This window comes from Podarcis bocagei (genome assembly GCF_964188305.1).
Source record: "Podarcis bocagei genome assembly, chromosome: 10".
NCBI classification, from domain to species: Eukaryota; Metazoa; Chordata; class Lepidosauria; order Squamata; family Lacertidae; genus Podarcis; species Podarcis bocagei.
In genome coordinates, this window is record NC_138135.1 from 58210302 (window position 1) to 58227462 (window position 17161).

Here is a 17161-nt window from a genome sequence, read left to right on the forward strand (position 1 = left end):
AGATTCTATAATTTTAAAAAAAAAAAACACCAATGAAGCAAATATATGGAAATTACAATGCTTTTACTATTATAAAACTGACACTCCTGAAACCATGAAAGTTAATACAAATAACAGATTTAGCTGTACTTCAAGATGTTGGAAAATATATTTAAAAGTTGTTTTATGTATGACTCCCAGCTCAGCTCTTCCTTAAAGTTAACTTCATGATAAAGATGGCACAACTAGACCCAACCAACGTTACTGCTACTATTTTAACAAAAGGCTTCTTCCACCAGCGTTTTTCCACCCCAGGTTGTATTCGGTAAGGATCATCTTTCTGTCCGTCATGCAGCTGATAAAATACATGGAGTTGGGTGAAAAGAGAATGTTAGATGTCTACACCACAGTACACTATACTTTAAATTTAGAAATTTATACTTCTAAGAATGTGGTTTAAACAATAGCAATGCATATATATGCAGAGGCTGCTCTCAAATCTAAACAATAACTTACTGCAACAAACCCAAGATGCAGTGAGCCTTGGGTTTGGGTGTTCCCCTCCCTTGAGCAGCCAGAAGATTACTCTTGACTTTTACTCTTGGGTCTCGCTTGCCCCAGTTTGCTATGTTGTTTGGACCCAGAATTGTGGTTACAACCAATTCATTTTTTATTTGAATATTGTATTCCTACATTACTGTACTCCAGAGCTTTCCAAACTGTGTCACAACACATTAGTATGTCAGTTGCAGTGTGTAGGTGTGTCGCATGAACACTCCCCATGCTGCTCCCAGGGCTGGAAGGGTTAGTTTAACCTCCAATTTGCTAGTAAAACTGTGCTGCGAAATGATGCACGTCTAAAAAGTGTGTCACCAACATGAAAAGTTTGGAAAGCTCTGCTGTACTCATAAATTTACAACCCATAGTAATGGCAAAATTACAGCCTTGCCATTATGTAACAATTCAAAGTACAACTAAAAACAAATTAACAAAACTTCACAAACCATTTCCACATGTTGCTACATGATAACAAAACAATAAAACAAAATCACCTCCGATAATTACAGCAAATTAAATAATTACAAACAACCAAGAGAGAATAAGCAAACATACAATACACAAAATGCCAGAGTCCAGGCAAAAAGACCCATTCAGTAACCAAACTATTTCTTCCCTTCTTGTGGGATTTGTCCACTCGTGCCATCTAAACTACTATCATGCTAATGCAGTTCCATCTGCTCTTTAGATAGTTTTAAGTTTGCTCTGCAGATACTGGAGCCATAGGAACAACTTTCTCAGTCTCAATTCTCAAATGAAAAACCAAAACAACCTGGCAGGATGGAGGGGTAAAAAGATGCACTTAGCTTCCAACTTCCACATGCTTCCACTTCTACCCACCTACACACCAACTTGCTTCAAGAATCATGTTTTGGCTTGTTGGAAATTTGAGTTTAAACACTAATAGGCAATTTGTCACAACCAATAGCAGGACAAACCTTAATGAACTAAAACCGAAAGAGAAAGCTTTCAAAAGTCCCCCCCCCCTCCAAACAGCATTAAAATTTTGCTGATTAAACCCTCATGTAATTAACAATTGTGCTTTAAGGGACCTATAAAATATAAACCAAATTATCAATTCAAGGCGCACAACGGGAACTATACGATAATGGACTTTTGCTATGAGCAGCCCTCCAGCAATTCAGAGCACAGGTTTGTGAAACTTCCAATTTCAAAATAAGCCGATTATATTTACCGTATTTTTTGATCTATAGGACTCACTTTTCCCCTCCTAAAAAGTAAGGGGAAATGTGTGTGCGTCTTATGGAGTGAATGCAGGCTGCACAGCTATCCCAGAAGCCAGAACAGCAAGAGGGATTGCTGCTTTCACTGCACAGCTATCCCTCTTGCTGTTCTGGCTTCTGAGATTCAGAATATTTTTTTTCTTGTTTTCTTCCTCCAAAAACTAGGTGTGTCTTATGGTCTGGTGCATCTTATAGAGTGAAAAATATGGTAATAATGACCCTCATTTCTATACCTTTCCACTATCCCCCCCCCTCCTATATTGATGATTGGGACTGACAAACATTTGATCTACAATTCAAATATACTATTCAATGGCAATCTTATGGTTTATCACACTGCATGAATCAACATGTACTAGAAAAGTTGCCCATATTTTGGTAATGGTTTTGAATGCATTATGTGTCTTACAACATGCATACCTTTTCCATGAGGCTTTTCAGTTTGGTAGCTTCTCCAGTCAGATCCTCAGCACTGGAAACAAGCTTCCCACAAACATTAGCAAGCTTCTGAGGTGGACTCCATTCAAGAACCAACTAACAAGAAATATAACATTACTTATCTGAAATGTAGTTTATACGCAACTAGAGCAGCATTTTTCTGATCAGCTACACAAAGCATGTTTTTTGTTAGTTGGTTTTCGGGGGGGGGCGTTTACTGGTATCATTGCGAACATATCTTAATACCATCTGTCTGTTATAATGGCAAAACAGTAAATCAACTATTATTTGAACAAATATGGAATGGAAAATTGGTTGTGCCCTACAAGAGTTCTCTGATGTGTACAGAGGTATTCCAGCAATGACTTAGTATGGATTAATATATTTGCACTGGCTCAGGAAGACAGGGAATCAAGTGACCCTCAAAAGAAGTCTAATGCTGCAAACTGCAAAGGGTAAATCAATGCTGGCCCTATGAATGTGTTAAAAATAGTGCCAGGTTAGGCCCAATACCAGTGTCGTGTTTTGTTTATATCAGCCACTGAGAACATAGACTAATCTTGGATACTTCCATATGTCAAACCAGAAAGAACCATCTTGGTGAGTAGCCAATGCTCCATTCTATGTTTGTCATAGGAGATATTAAACATTTGGTTGATTCCTAGCTGCATTCTAAGGGGGAAGCAGCTGATTTAGGAAGTTGGGAGAACATGCTGGAGCACTCTCCTCCCAAAGTCTGCCATGGTGCAGTCTACAGTATTTTGTATTGCTCACTAAATGTACTAGCTGTGAACCACTGTGGTGGGCTGACATACCTCTGACAGAGGTGATTGCGGAAAGAGCTGTGGATGTCCCTGTTGCTCTGGAGAAGTGAGCTATGATATGCAGCAGTGTTGGCAGGTGTTATGTATGGGCAACTCTTTTCTCTTGGGGATTTGGGGTGAAAATATGTAAGGTTGCAGTGTCTGAAACAAACAACACGTTTAATACGCCCTCTATACAAGTCCAGCCTGCTCAGAGGGATGGGAAGACTTGGAACAGGAGCTTAACTCCTGTAACCTATGAAATAGGGCCTTTATCTAGGACAGGCATCCCCAACCTTCGCCCCTCCAGATGTTTTGGACTACAATTCCCACCATCCCAGACCACTGCTCCTGTTAGCTAGGGATCATGGGAGTTGTAGGCCAAAACATCTAGAGGGCCGCAGGTTGGGGATGCCTGATCTAGGAGATAAAAGAAGAGTTCAATTGCATAGCTGGGAAAGGTGAATTCCAATACCCTTCTGGCTGATTTGATGGCCACCAGGAACCCTATCTTTAGGGATATGAGTCTCAGTGTTACAGTCCTCAGCTGTTCAAATGACTATGCCGATTCCAGTAAGGGAAAGTTGTTATATGGGTTGGTTTAGCATGCTGGCTCCTCTAAGGAATAATTTAAAGTGAGAATGGAAGTCAAGCAGTAGGTGAAGCTCTTTAACTAGGATGAGCCAAGTACAGTAAGTGTGCTGCTCCCATGAGCGCTGCAACTCTTGGAGTTAAGTATTAGAACTTCGTATTATGGGCTAGATGAAGGGGCATTGACCCACTGCGGGATACCTCCAACACCAAACGTAAAAAGAGAAAGTTGCTTCGCTAACTGTGTTTCATTGCTTTAAACAGAAGAGGGCTTGTTTAAAGAGGACTATAATTATGTCAGGTTTAAATCTAAAGTGGACCTTCAATATATTATAGACCCATTTTGGTCACATATACTGTAAGGATATGTTTGCTATTTTATATATAAAAAAATTAACAGTACCATATGCTCACCTTGTGAACATCTGTAGGGAACTGATTAACCGCACTCTGCACAGCAGCTGTAAGGTGCATACACTGTTTGTTTAGTTTCACAAGGAAAGAAAGAAACTCGTCACCACTGTAAAAATGAAGTGAGACAATAGTTACATACTCAGTTATACAGAAACAGTTAATACTCTATTTCAGGGGTGGGGAACACTTTTTAGCCCAAGGGCCACACTCCCTCATAGGTGCCTCTAGGGGGCCACATGCTGGCAGTGGGTATAGCCAGAGGCAAAAAGGGGGCATAACTCTTACCCTTTGTAAAGCAGGTTATATTCTAGCCACAGAAGCCAGAGGTTTCCATACACACACAAAACCCTCTACATCCTAAACCCACACATCTCTCACAGTTCAAGGATGCATTCTAGCCAGCCAAAAAGCACATGAGGTGTTTGCAATGATAGAAAAGAAAATCAATAAAAACTTATTTTTTAAAAAGCATATGAGGTGCGATCACAGCAAGGCTGGTTAGAGACATGGCCTGAGCAAAGGGAAGGTAACCAGATGGGCACAGCCTTTTCCCAAAGAGAGAATCCCGAGGGCTGGATAGAGTTACTGGGCTTGAGGCTCCTCATCCCTGCTCAAACACGTAGTAATTTTAGAAACAGAAGGTGAAACAGGTATGCAAACGGTAGATTTGGTCTTAAAATGAGGAATAACTATATGACCAAACTCATCATTCTATGGCTGCCGCTGGGGAACTTTACAACTGTACAAATCTGGGGGGCTGTAATATTACATTTCCCACACCCACAGCAGGGATTTTGATGTGTTTCCACCCTCCTATATTTCGCTCACCTTGTGTCTGTCCCAGCAGGAGTTTAGATTCACTACTCATTTGTGTTTGTAGGTATTTGTCCCAGCAGTATGTTTTGTAATGGCCATGGTGCCACAGAAAAATAAAACCAATCAACTACAGACACACACACACACACACACACACACACATGTGTGCAATTGCACATATGCACAGTGCTGGGAAAGAATTAAATAATGTAATCCACACCAAGAAATGGAGGGAGAGAGCTAAAGAGTCTTCATGGCTCGCAAGGAGACCCTCTCCAGAGTCTGAAGAGGACTTCAGTGAGGGCAGGGAAGAGACTGAAGGCGCAGTGAGGCTTTGTTCAGGCTGCGCAGCCTCCCCAAATAACAGCTGGTGTGTGCGGTATCACAGCAGCAACAACTGCTTTCCTGCATGTCCTCCAGCCTCCTGCCTGCCCGAGCTTCAATTCTAGTTATGGATATTTTTTGTACGGTATTTACTATCTGAATTGGACAGAATGCTACATAGAGGGCATTTAAAGGGTGTTTAGAGAGTGCTCCCCACTTACGCAATTTTCACTTATGTGAGCAGGGTTCTGGAACACAACACACACTTGTCGCCTGTACTACTACGAAAGAGTGTGTGTGTTTGTATTTCCATCAATCTGCTTTACCTGAGTTCCAAATTCTCGACTCCGGACAACTCTTCCAACTTTACTTTTTCTATCTGCACTTCTTTAACAGCACTTAAGATTTTCTGCTGATCTCTGGTATTTGTAATTCCAAGCTAAAACAAAATATATATATCAAAATATCTAAACAGAGAAATTTAGAATAAAACAGGATTTTAAAAACTCAAAAAGCTTGGTATTAAGTCCATGAAGGCTACATCAGGGAAGAACAAGTTTCAGCATCTTAGGGCTGAGCATCCTCTAACTGTATTACAATCTCACCAAGCTAGGTTCAATAAATATTATACATATAGGGCAAATCCATATCTTCCAACGTATTTATTTGTAATTTCAAGCTGTAAGTTAAAACTTCAACTAATTTCCAAAGAAAAAACTGAACTACTACACAAAACAAGAAGCATCTGCTTGGTCTTTTGATGAAGTGATTTGATTTGGGGGGGGGGGGAATCTTTTTGTAAAAGGCACTGCAATCCAAACCCTCTTTGTGCCTGGTTGGTGGATTTGGCTGGCTGGAGACAGGACCAATACACCTGCAGCCCTGCTGTGCACAGAGGCCATAGTGAGTAGGTGGGCATGCCTGTGGCTGGTACAGCATTCGGGCCCACATTAGCCTTGATGAAGCCACATGATGTAGCAGCAGGACTGGTCTAGCCACTCCCCCTCGGAACACCCTATTTGGGGGCTTTCTGCTGCTGAGGATCCTACCTATAGCACTTCTACCCCCTTGTGTGTTTGGCAAGCAGAAGACGAGCTCTTTATTTGCAGTGACATTAGTGTCTGACTAATACAACCACTCCACACCAAACTTGTCAATGGGAGGTTGGATTGCTCCATAAGCCTCTTTTCCAGGTAACACCTGAAATTCCTTGGTTGAATTCATATTCACTATTCAGCTCATATTATTTCCAAACAATTAACAGAGAGCTTTATAACCTTGTAGTTATAAAATTGTTTATAAATGAACACTTAAGCACATGGTTATGTGCTAATACAGTGGTACCTCGGGTTAAGTACTTACCGTATTTTCCGCTGTATAACACGCACCTGACCATAACACGCACATCGTTTTTAGAGGAGGAAAACAAGGGGGGGAGGAATTCTGAATGAAACAGTGGATGTATCATTTTTGTGCTTCATGCTGTGGCCACAGACATGTGATCTGATGGTGAATTTGGGGTTACCCAATGCAAACATCCTGAGAATCCCTGTGGATCTGTGCTTTGTAACCATGTTTTTGCACCATTGCGGCCCCAGGCAACAGTGGGTGGGTGATTTTTGGGGGGCAGGCTGTAGCCATGGACATGCTATGTGATCTGATGGTGAATTTGGGGTGACCCAATGCAAAGATCCTGAGGATCCATGCTTTGTAACCACATTTTTGCACCATTGCAGCCCCAGGCAACAAAGGGTGTGTGATTTTTTTTGGGGGGGCAGGCTGTAGCCATGGACATGCTATGTGATCTGATGGTGGATTTGGGGTGACCCAAAGCAAAGATCCTGAGGATCCATGCTTTGTAACTACATTTTAAGTGGGGAGGGAAGGAAAAACACAGAAGGGACAAGGAGCACGAGAGGGGTGTGCAGAGAAGCAGCTGGCTAAGAAGGCAGGAGAGGGATTTAACGGGAGGGAGGAAAGAAAGAAAGGCAAAAGTCCCCCCCCCCAAGCCAGCCCCCCCCCTCTCTCCCACTTGCATGTTTTCTGGCTGCCTGCGAGCAGCAGCAGCAGCAGCAGCACCAGAGCACGGAGAGGAATTAGAAGGAAGGACACTCTGCTTTCCCCTCTGCTTGCCTGGTGGGGAGGGGATTTGCCTGCTCTTTGTTCCGTTTGAGCAAACACAGCAACGAAACACAAGCGGGTGGGCAGTAAGACCCTGAGGCAGAATGCAGGAAAGCAGCAACTTCCTCTTTTCAGGTTTCCCTTCTCCATGACGCGCAATTTGATTTTTGCCTGATTTTTCGGCTCCAGGGACCACACATTCGCTCAATAACATGCACAGACATTTCCCCTTCCTTTTTAGGAGAAAAAATCTGCGTGTTATAGAGGGAAAAATACGGTAATTCGTTCTGGAGGTCTGTTCTTAACCTGAAGCACCACTTTAGCTAATGGGGCCTCCTGCTGCCGCCACACCACCGGAGCACGATTTCTGTTCTCATCCTGAAGCAAAGTTCTTAACCCAAGGTAATATTTCTGGGTTAGCGGAGTCTGTAACCTGAAGCGTATGTAACCCAAGGTACCTCTGTACTGATTTATGTTACACCATGTAGACAAGATGATCTCTTCCCTAAAGGGAACACCAAAAAGGAATTCAAAGTACCTCCTTGCACAAATGCCATCACATTTGATGTTGGCATCCATCTGCCCCGAGAGACAATGGAGGGGGTGAGGTCAAACAGCTGCATTAGCAGCACTGAAGTGACCTCCCTGGGGTGCAAGCCTAGGCAGTGTGTATGGAGGTCCTGGGCTGTCCAGGCGATGACCTTCCTACTAGCCTCGCTGATGTGGTCCAAAGGAAAGCACCAGCTTGGCTACAGGAGTTGCCAGAAAGAAGCATACAAGACACCATCCAACCTTCTTAGGGACTCCACTACAGATTTGGGTAGTTTACTCCTTAGAATTTTTCTAAACCCAAAGGTATCACACAAGACAGCGGAGGTTTAGGATCAGAATTTTCCTTCTCCTAGATGGGCTACCTTCCCAGGTTGACAAGCCTCATATGCCCCCACTTCCCTTGGTGTGTATAGGGTATAAGGGGAAGGGTAGTAGTGGGGGGAGGGCACATCGTCCTTCTGGGGTAGCTTTGGTCCCTACCCTGCACTCAGCTCTCACCTGTGGCTCCTACAAGCTGTCAACATGCGACAGCAGCCACACCCCTGAAGCGGCTTTGACTGGCCAGCTAAACCAGAGGAGGGAAGCTGATGGGTCTCAAACCCTAGGTGAGTTAGGAATTCCCGCTACATGAGAAGACAGGCTCCGGCAGTTTGTGTAGATGAAACCAATACAGTGGTGCCCCGCAAGACGAATGCCTCGCAAGACGGAAAACCCGCTAGACGAAAGGGTTTTCCGTTTTTCAATGCGCTTCGCAGGACGAATTTCCCTATGGGCTTCGCAAGACGAAAATGTCTTGCGAGTCTTGAGATTTTTTTTCCACTTTCCCCCCTTTTTTCTAAGCCGCTAAGCCTTTAATAGCCTTTTAGCTGCTAAGCCACTAAGCCTTTAATAGCCGCTAAACCGCTAATAGCGCGAATCCGCTAAGAGGGTTGCTTCGCAAGACAAAAAAACTGCTAGACGAAGATACTCGCGGAACGGATTAATTTCGTCTTGCGAGGCACCACTGTAGTGGGTCCATCAGACAAGAAGGCAGTTTCTGCACCATCACTATTCTCACGAATTAAAATGTACATCAATATTAAAAATGTTGTGTGATGTGAAAAATTAGAAACATCTGCATTAAGCCAACCTGTGTAAAGTCCTTGTTTCCCATGGTCAAAAGCTCCCTTAAACCAATCTCTCCCTCCTGTATGAAACAAAAATATTTTATTAGAGGAAACACTGTAAATCAGAATGTAATAATCCACCCTCCCATATGCCTTCACCCAGGTCAATAAACCCAACAAAATATCAAATATTCTGCACAATCTTTGAACTTTTCAGTCATAAGTTCAATGTGCCTCAAGTGGGTGTAGTACTGAAGCCTAAATGCACATTCTCCAAAATAGGACAACAGAGAGGAAGACTTTTTTGGCTATTTCTTCCTTCCCTTGCAGCCTCTCACTCTCCCCCACCCCAAACCTGCTCTGAAGAGGGAGCAAGTGGGTGGGGGAAATAGCCAAAAATTGCCTCCTTTTTCATTCTGTTGACTGGTACCTTCTGTCAGGGAGACACAACCCAACTGGACACCACCCCATATCTCATAGCTTTAATAAAATGCAAGAAACTACCCTGAGTAGAAGTAGGAAGAATGAGAGCTAAAGTTGACATGACTGCTTTGGTCAAGCAGGAGCAAAAATCTAATTGCCCATTTTCCTTGCTCCTGCCTCACAATCAAACTGGAGTCAGTACCCAATCCAGAGGCCCCGTGATGCCATTAGATCCAAGGCCATTATCCATATACGTTTTCACAGCTTTCAAAGCTTACCTTCAGGACCTCTGTTAAGTGTTCAAGCTCAAGGCCTTGTAAAAACACCTCCAGGTCACCAAAGGCTAAATAAGAACTATAAATATATTGGTTGATTATTATAAAAGTATAAATAACAGGAGAAGATCTAAGAAATAAAATGACACATATTCTGTTGCTGCCTTTCAAATATTGATTAAAAATATTGATTTAAATTCGGTTCTAGTATAAAAATGCAGAGGCAAAAAAACCCCTTATCAATAGCTAATTTGCGCATCCTTCATGCAATGGGTCTTTTTAATCGCACCAGAAGTTTTAAAAGGCAAATACATGTTATTATTTATATCTCTGCTAAAAGAATAAAAATATTTTCCTGATCAGCTGGTTTTTATAGCTGCTTAGAGGCAAAGGAATGAGTGAACTCTAAGTCCAATACACAAATACCTTACAGTATCCTGCAGATAAAAAGGTTCAACTAGCAGAGCACTCTTGGGAAGGACAGCGGAAGAAACAAAATCCATGGTGGCAATCTATGCCCTGCCAGTTCAAAGCAGCTAGGGTGGTTTCCCATCACCTACATTCTAATTTCCCGCCACATTTCCCTCCCAATTGACAACAGCTATGCAATTTCCAACAATTTTCTTACTTTTTGAGAGGGGAAGGTGTTGGGGGAATGAAGGGGCCTTGGATCTTGCAGAGCCAAGCTTGCCCTTGAATCAATCATTCCTCTCCCCTTCCCCGCCGAAGATACCCATCCCACCAACAGTGTACATCTATGACCCTGAAACATTTTATGGGCATACAAATGACTATGTAACTGCTGGAACTTCTCTCTAACAACAGAGCAGCTCCAAGAGACTGCAGCTTGAATTTTAGTATGTGTTTTAAATGGAAGTGCTTTTAAAGGGAACTGAATTAAGTGTTTAAACGGTGTACTGTACTGTGTTTAAACTGTCCAATGGACAAAGTTTTCATTGCAAAATACTTTCAAAGTTAAATACATTAGTATTCACTATTTTTTTACCTGGTTTTCTGGCTTTTAAATGTATTGGGAACTGCTTTCAGAAGTTTGTGAATAGCCTCTTCTTTAGTCAGGTTGTTGAATCTTTCTTGGAAAGGGTGTTTACTCAATGAAAATAAGCTAAAAAGCTAAGACAATAATTAAAAATAAATTGTTAATATTATATCAAGGGACAGATTGTTCTTCATGTTTACTAATAGGTCTAAACAAAACAAAACAAAACAAAACAAAAAAAAAATTCCTTCCAGTAGCACCTTAGAGACCAACTAAGTTAGTTATTGGTATGAGCTTTCGTGTGCATGCACACTTCTTCAGATATGAAAGCTCATGCCAATAACTAACTTAGCTGGTCTCTAAGGTGCTACTGGAAGGAATTTTTTATTTATTTATGTTATTTTGTTTCGACTACGGCAGACCAACACGGCTACCTACCTATAACTATTACTAATAGGTCTGTTACACTGTTAAGTCCAACTGGAAATTCAGATATAAAATAGTGAGAATGTGCAGAAAATTTTCTACTCGGCTATCTTGTTAAGACTCCAGCGGTTCCCAATTAGGGGTCTGGGGACTCTTGGGGGTCCACAGAACGCACCTGGGGGTTCACAGTCCCATCCCTTGCCTCCCCAACTAAATTTTTGCCATTTTTGAATGGTAATATCACAAATTTTATGGTCTGTTTCAGTGCTGTGCAATTTTTCAATATATTAGCCAAAAACAGTTTTGAAATTACACTGCAATGATGATTTTGACATGGCAATACACAGCAATGCATTGCTCCTCATGTGAAGGGGAACAAGGCAGCCGATTTCAAGGCACTGCTCATATCACACGGTGACCTCTGTGATAACGCTGCTGATCTGAGCTGCCTTCCCTCATGCTGAGGGAAAACAGGGCGGCTAATTGCAAGGCGCTGCCTTCCCCTCACGCTGACAGAGAACAGGGCAGCTGATTGCCCTCACTTCAAGGCCCCATGGCACTACGCTCCCCTGGCACTGAGACAGAGCAGCTCTTTTCAGTCAGCAGGGGACGTACAGTGGTGCCTCGCAAGACGAAATTAATTCGTTCCGCAAGTCTCTTCGTCTTGCGGTTTTTTCGTCTTGCGATGCACGGTTTCCCATAGGAATGCATTGAAAATCAATTAATGCGTTCCTAGGGAAACCACCTTCAGGCCAGGTCCGGGGACAGTCTGTCCCCGGACCTCTTCTGAAGGCTGGGGGGGGGAGGGCTTTTCTTCCCACCCCCAGCATTTTAAAAAACCCTGGGACAGCGGAGGACTTCTCCGCTGTGCGGGGCGATCTTAAAATGCTGGCGGGCGGCATTTTAAAATCGCCCCGGACAGCGGAGGACTTCTCTGCTGTCCGGGGCGATTTAAAAGCCCCTGGGAAGGCAGGCAGGGGGGACAAAGACTTTCGCCCCCTGCCCGCCTTCAGAAGGTGTTCCCGCCCCCCGCCCCACTTCGGAACAGCTTTCCGAAGTGGGGCGGATGGGGCAGGTGTCCCCACCCCCCCGCCCCACTTCGGAACAGCTTTCCGAAGTGGGGCGGCGGGGGCAGGTGTCCCCGCCCCCCCTCCCCACTTCGGAACAGCTTTCCGAAGTGGGGCGGCGGGGGCAGGTGTCCCCGCCGCCCCCCTCCCCACTTCGGAACAGCTTTCCGAAGTGGGGCGGCGGGGGCAGGTGCCCCCCCTTCGGAACAGCGTTTTAAAATGCTGGGGATGGGGAGCGAAGCGCTGCCGACCCCCAGCATTTTAAAATCTCCCCGTGTCCCGGGGAGGTTTTAAAATGCTGGGGGTCGGCAGCGCTTCGCTCCCCACCCCCAGCATTTTAAAATCTTCCCAGGACACGGGGAGATTTTAAAATGCTGGGGGTCTGCAGCGCTTCGCTCCCGACCCCCAGCATTTTAAAATCTTCCCAGGACACGGGGAGATTTTAAAATGCTGGGGGTCGGCAGCGCTTCGCTCCCGACCCCCAGCATTTTAAAACCTTCCCAGGACACGGGGAGATTTTAAAATGCTGGGGGGGGTCTGCAGCGCTTCGCTCCCGACCCCCAGCATTTTAAAACCTCCCCGGGACACGGGGAGATTTTAAAATGCTGGGCGTCTGCAGCGCTTCGCTCCCGACCCCCAGCATTTTAAAACCTTCCCGGGACAGGGGGAGATTTTAAAATGCTGGGCGTCTGCAGCGCTTCGCTCCCGACCCCCAGCATTTTAAAATCTCCCCGGGACAGAGACTTCTCTGCTGTCCCTTGGATATTTTAAAATGCTGGGGGTCGGCAGCGAACGCTTCGCTCCCGCCCGCCAGCATTTTAAGATCGCCCGGGACAGGCGGGGGGGGGGGAGGCAGGCGGGGGGGAGCAAAGACTTTTGCCCCCCGCCGGCCTTCAGAAGAGGTCCTCTTCTGAAGGCCGGCTGTGGGCGAAAGTCTTTGCTCCCAACCGCCAGCATTTCCCTATGGGCTTTCGTCTTGCGATGCAAGCCCATAGGGAAATTCGTCTTGCGAAGCGCCTCCAAAACAGAAAACCCTTTCGTCTTGCGGGTTTTCCGTCTTGCGAGGCATTCGTCTTGCGGGGTACCACTGTACATCTTTGTTGGCTGTCCTGCTGACAGTGCCTTGATGCACCCCCCCAACCCCTCTCACCTAAACCATGCAGTGGTGAGTCTGCTTCCTCTCCTCCCCTCACCCATCCTACATTCTGTTTCAGTGTATCTGAAGAAGTGTGCATGCACACGAAAGCTTATACCAAGAACTTAGTTGGTCTTTAAGGTGCTACTGGAAGGATTTTTTTTTATTTTGACTATGGCAGACCAACACGGCTACCTATCTGTAACTGGAACCATCCTACATCAGCGGCTGCCCCTTCCCTCATCCCCACACCTGATCTGCACACACCCCACCTGCCTGATCTCCGTGACTGCTTCTTCCCTCATCCCCGCCTGATCTCCTTTTGCTTGCTCTTAAGTCCTTTTTACTGACAATGATGTGTGCTGTCCCTCAGCTGCCTTATTTTACTTTAAATGGAGCAAGTCACTTTTCTATCAAGTGTGTACAGTATGTTTTCAGTATTAATCCTTCTAAGTATGTTCAGCTTCAAATTTTGTTCCTCTTTGTGTTGTGGCAGTTGACCCTAGTTTCTTTTTCCAAATTAGCACATCAGTAGAAATAAATTCAGATTGTCACAGGTAGAAATATAACTCAAACATGAATCTGAATGAAGATATACAGCAACTTCAGAAATTACTACTAAGTGGCAGAGCATGTTTAAAAAACAGAAGGCAGAAGAACCAGCAAGGTCTGTCTTACAGATGATGTTGCTGAAATGCAACTACATGCACTGTATGGCTACTTGCACCATACTAATATTAAATTAAAGGGGCATGGTTCAAACCTTGCCACTTTTATGTAGGCCGAGTCCTTTAAAAGAGGCTCTGTGGATACAGAGTACACACGTTCCACGGAGCCTCGTTTAAAAGACGCACCCTGTATTATACTTCATTGCAGAGGGTTGAGGTCCCTTCCAATTCTACAATTCTATGAACCTAAGAATCGAACCATCTTTTTAAACAGAAAATCAGAAGAGCTTTACTTAGTAAGAGGCAACACGAGTGCATGCCGACTGCGTGCCCGATAGAACACTGAAGGGAAGGGAGCTCAAGTCTCAACATAAACTTCATTTTAAAATTTGCTGCATGTAACTGTCGTAACATTCTAGAGTGCAGTGCAGAATGTAGAGTGAGAAATCATGTGCACATATAACTGAGAAAAGGTATTGAAAATAATCCCGTTTCATAGATACAGAAGCATCAAGAAAAGGTGCAATTTTGGCAGTGTGGAGGTGATGAACATATTGAATCTGAACAGGTAGGAATTAATTCACTGCTTGCATGTCAGTGCATTTGTAGGCCAATGTCACTCCTCCTTTTGCCCCGAAAAGGTAATCACAAGGACTTACACAGAACATCAAGGCAGACAACTGAGCTCACAAACATGAGCCCTCACATTTTTTCTGTTGTTTAGTAGTGTTGGGAAAGTGCAATGTGAAGCAAACAAAAGTTGTGTGCTAGAAGAGGCTGTTTAACCCTTCCACTTGACAATTCTTTTCAATTGCAATACCATAGCACCCAGCATATTTTATCACCCAGCATCTCAGGTTACAAAGCAACCCTAGATTTCTTGCAGAATGCCTGGTGGTAGAAATATCTTCATGTTGCCGTACCAAATTCAGAATAGCAAACAAAATGCAGGATCATGGCGGGGTGGGAAATTTTTGTTAGCCCCAGGCACCCCGTGGTCCCCATCTGGAATGGGGTCTGAAAGACCAGGAAAATGTGTGGATCCAGAGAGAGCAAGGCGTAAGCAACCACAATGTACAATATTGCATAATATTGTTGCTGATCTCAGAGCACACATGTTAAGGCATCAGCCTTGGTTGCCAACTTCCTGGCTTTGTGGCGCATGAACCAACATGAATAGCTTTAACTCTTCACAGACTAGAAGGCTTTTTATCACTGAATTATTATATCAGATCTAATGTTTACTATGCCTCTAATGTAGCTAAGCAATCTATGAATACAAGCATTTCAACTCAAGTCTTGACACCATACACAAAATAGTACCTCTGAATGATTGTTGCTCTTTGCAATCTCTCCTGCTGTCAGTCCATCTTTGGTCTGTATTGATTTATCAGCTCCCAATTCGAGCAACTTTAAGACTACTTTTTTATGACCTTGGCGTGCTGCCCACGTTAATGCCTGTAACAAGGCATTAAGTTGTCTTTATTAGGTAGTACAGGATGTACTTTAAAACTGGATAAGGAAAGCAATTGCAACATAAATTACCACTGAATCAATGTCTCATTCGGTTCAATCCTGCCTGCTATTCAAGCTTAACATACTGTTTGTTTGTTTGTTCTCTTCTACTCTTCCAAATAAATAAGGGAAAGCTCTGTGGCTTGAATCTAGAGTTGTCCTCTACAAGTTCTTAGTCAAACATGACTGATTCCCCCTTCCAGCTACAGTCCCTTGTACCACACCTCAAGCTACTCTGGAGGGTCTCCAATCCTTGAAATGGGGTGGAATTTCAGGAGCCATAGGAAACTGGCAGGAAGAGAGATGAGAAAGTCCAACCATGAGCAGAGCTGCTATTGCAAAAGTTAACATTCACACCAGTATGTGTTCTTCCTTACATGGAATTCAGCTAGATTAGCTGAATTTTACTATACTGTTCTTCAGTTAGATTATATCATTCACCCTGATCTAGCATCAGCATAATGAAACTGTTTTAATTCCTGAAATCAATAGACTACTTCAGAGTAAGGTGGGGGGGGGATCATGCATCAATCAACCATTTGTGTCAGCATGGAGTTTCCAGGGCTGAAGAGAAAGCCAGGATCCAATAAAAAAACAACAACAGCTTATTACTTCAGAAAAAGAAAAAAACATAAGCAAATCTATTTTTTCTGTGGTTTCTGTTGTATATCCCTTCTTTGGATCCTGGCTACACGTGAACTCTTCATAACTGAGAAAAAACTTAAATGTATGTGAAATAATCTGATTGTGTCAGGGGCACCCCCTCATTTTAGTAAAGTATTTTTCCTTCTCTCCTCCAAAAGCAAATGAAAAAACGGGGGGGGGGGGGAGAAAATCTGCGAATGATGCAAGATTAAGCACATTTCAGAAATAATTAAAATCCGTCTTGTTGCTTAGAATAAAGCTCACTTACTGTGTAACCACATTCATCCTGGGCATTTATTTCTGATCCATGAGCAGCAAGAAGAGTTACAACTTGAGGATGGCCATCACGGGCTGCATACATTAATGGAGTCATTTTCTTCCTAAGGAAAAATCCATTAAATATCCATTAAAGCAGCTATTGTGTTCTTAATCCAAACACTATTTATTCTGTTAATATTTCATATAATGTTTCTCATGTGCAAAAGCCTTAGTAAAACTTATTCAGTAATAAATGGTGAACCGCCACACATTAGGCCTTGAAACAACAAATAATGGAAACAATGCTGAAAGCACAACCAGAGAAACAAACTTTGCTTGTTGCATTTCACTGTAGACTCTTGGCTTTGCAGAGGACAAAGGGTTAATATTTGGAATGCCTCAACACATGCTAAACTATACACAGTGTGCTGGTTGGCATAGCTGTCCTGCTTGAAGAAAACCCTATGGGTGATTCCATAGTGACCAATGTAACATTTGTAAGCTTCTTTACCTAATATTTTGTGTTTTAGCTAATATTAGTTGTAAGTCTAATTAACATTAAAATATTTGTGTGTTAACAGGCTTGATCTTCCCTACAAATATAATCAAAAAATATACAAATGGTAGTTTAAATGTTTTCTTTTTATTGCATTTTAAAATATGTTATTAGTGTAACAGTTTTGCAACCTCAAGAATTTATTTACTTGGATCTGTAACGTTTTCTCTAAAAGTATGAATGTTTTAAAAATCCACCTGCGGCAATATATACAAAGAGCTAATGTTTCATGGGCAAGTGTCAAACTTAT

The 17161-nt window shown here is 43.3% G+C and overlaps 1 protein-coding gene across 3 annotated transcripts in view; it reads right to left on the bottom strand.

Annotated features, from left to right (window-relative positions):
* Positions 1-44: 44 nt before the first annotated feature.
* The window catches only part of ASZ1 (ankyrin repeat, SAM and basic leucine zipper domain containing 1), a 36875-nt gene continuing 19758 nt past the window's right edge, over positions 45-17161 (bottom strand). For 2 of the 3 annotated variants that reach the window (XM_081211714.1, XM_081211716.1), the window contains exons 5-13: positions 16366-16477; positions 15261-15395; positions 10651-10775; positions 9648-9723; positions 8970-9026; positions 5494-5606; positions 4028-4133; positions 2202-2315; positions 45-334 (exon numbers count right to left, since the gene is read on the bottom strand). In XM_081211714.1, the coding sequence (XP_081067840.1) occupies positions 182-334; positions 2202-2315; positions 4028-4133; positions 5494-5606; positions 8970-9026; positions 9648-9723; positions 10651-10775; positions 15261-15395; positions 16366-16477 (991 nt within the window). In that variant the 3' untranslated portion in view covers positions 45-181. Of the gene's footprint in view, positions 335-2201; positions 2316-4016; positions 4134-5493; positions 5607-8969; positions 9027-9647; positions 9724-10650; positions 10776-15260; positions 15396-16365; positions 16478-17161 lie in introns of all 3 variants that reach the window. The other variant, XM_081211715.1, reaches the window with a different exon arrangement.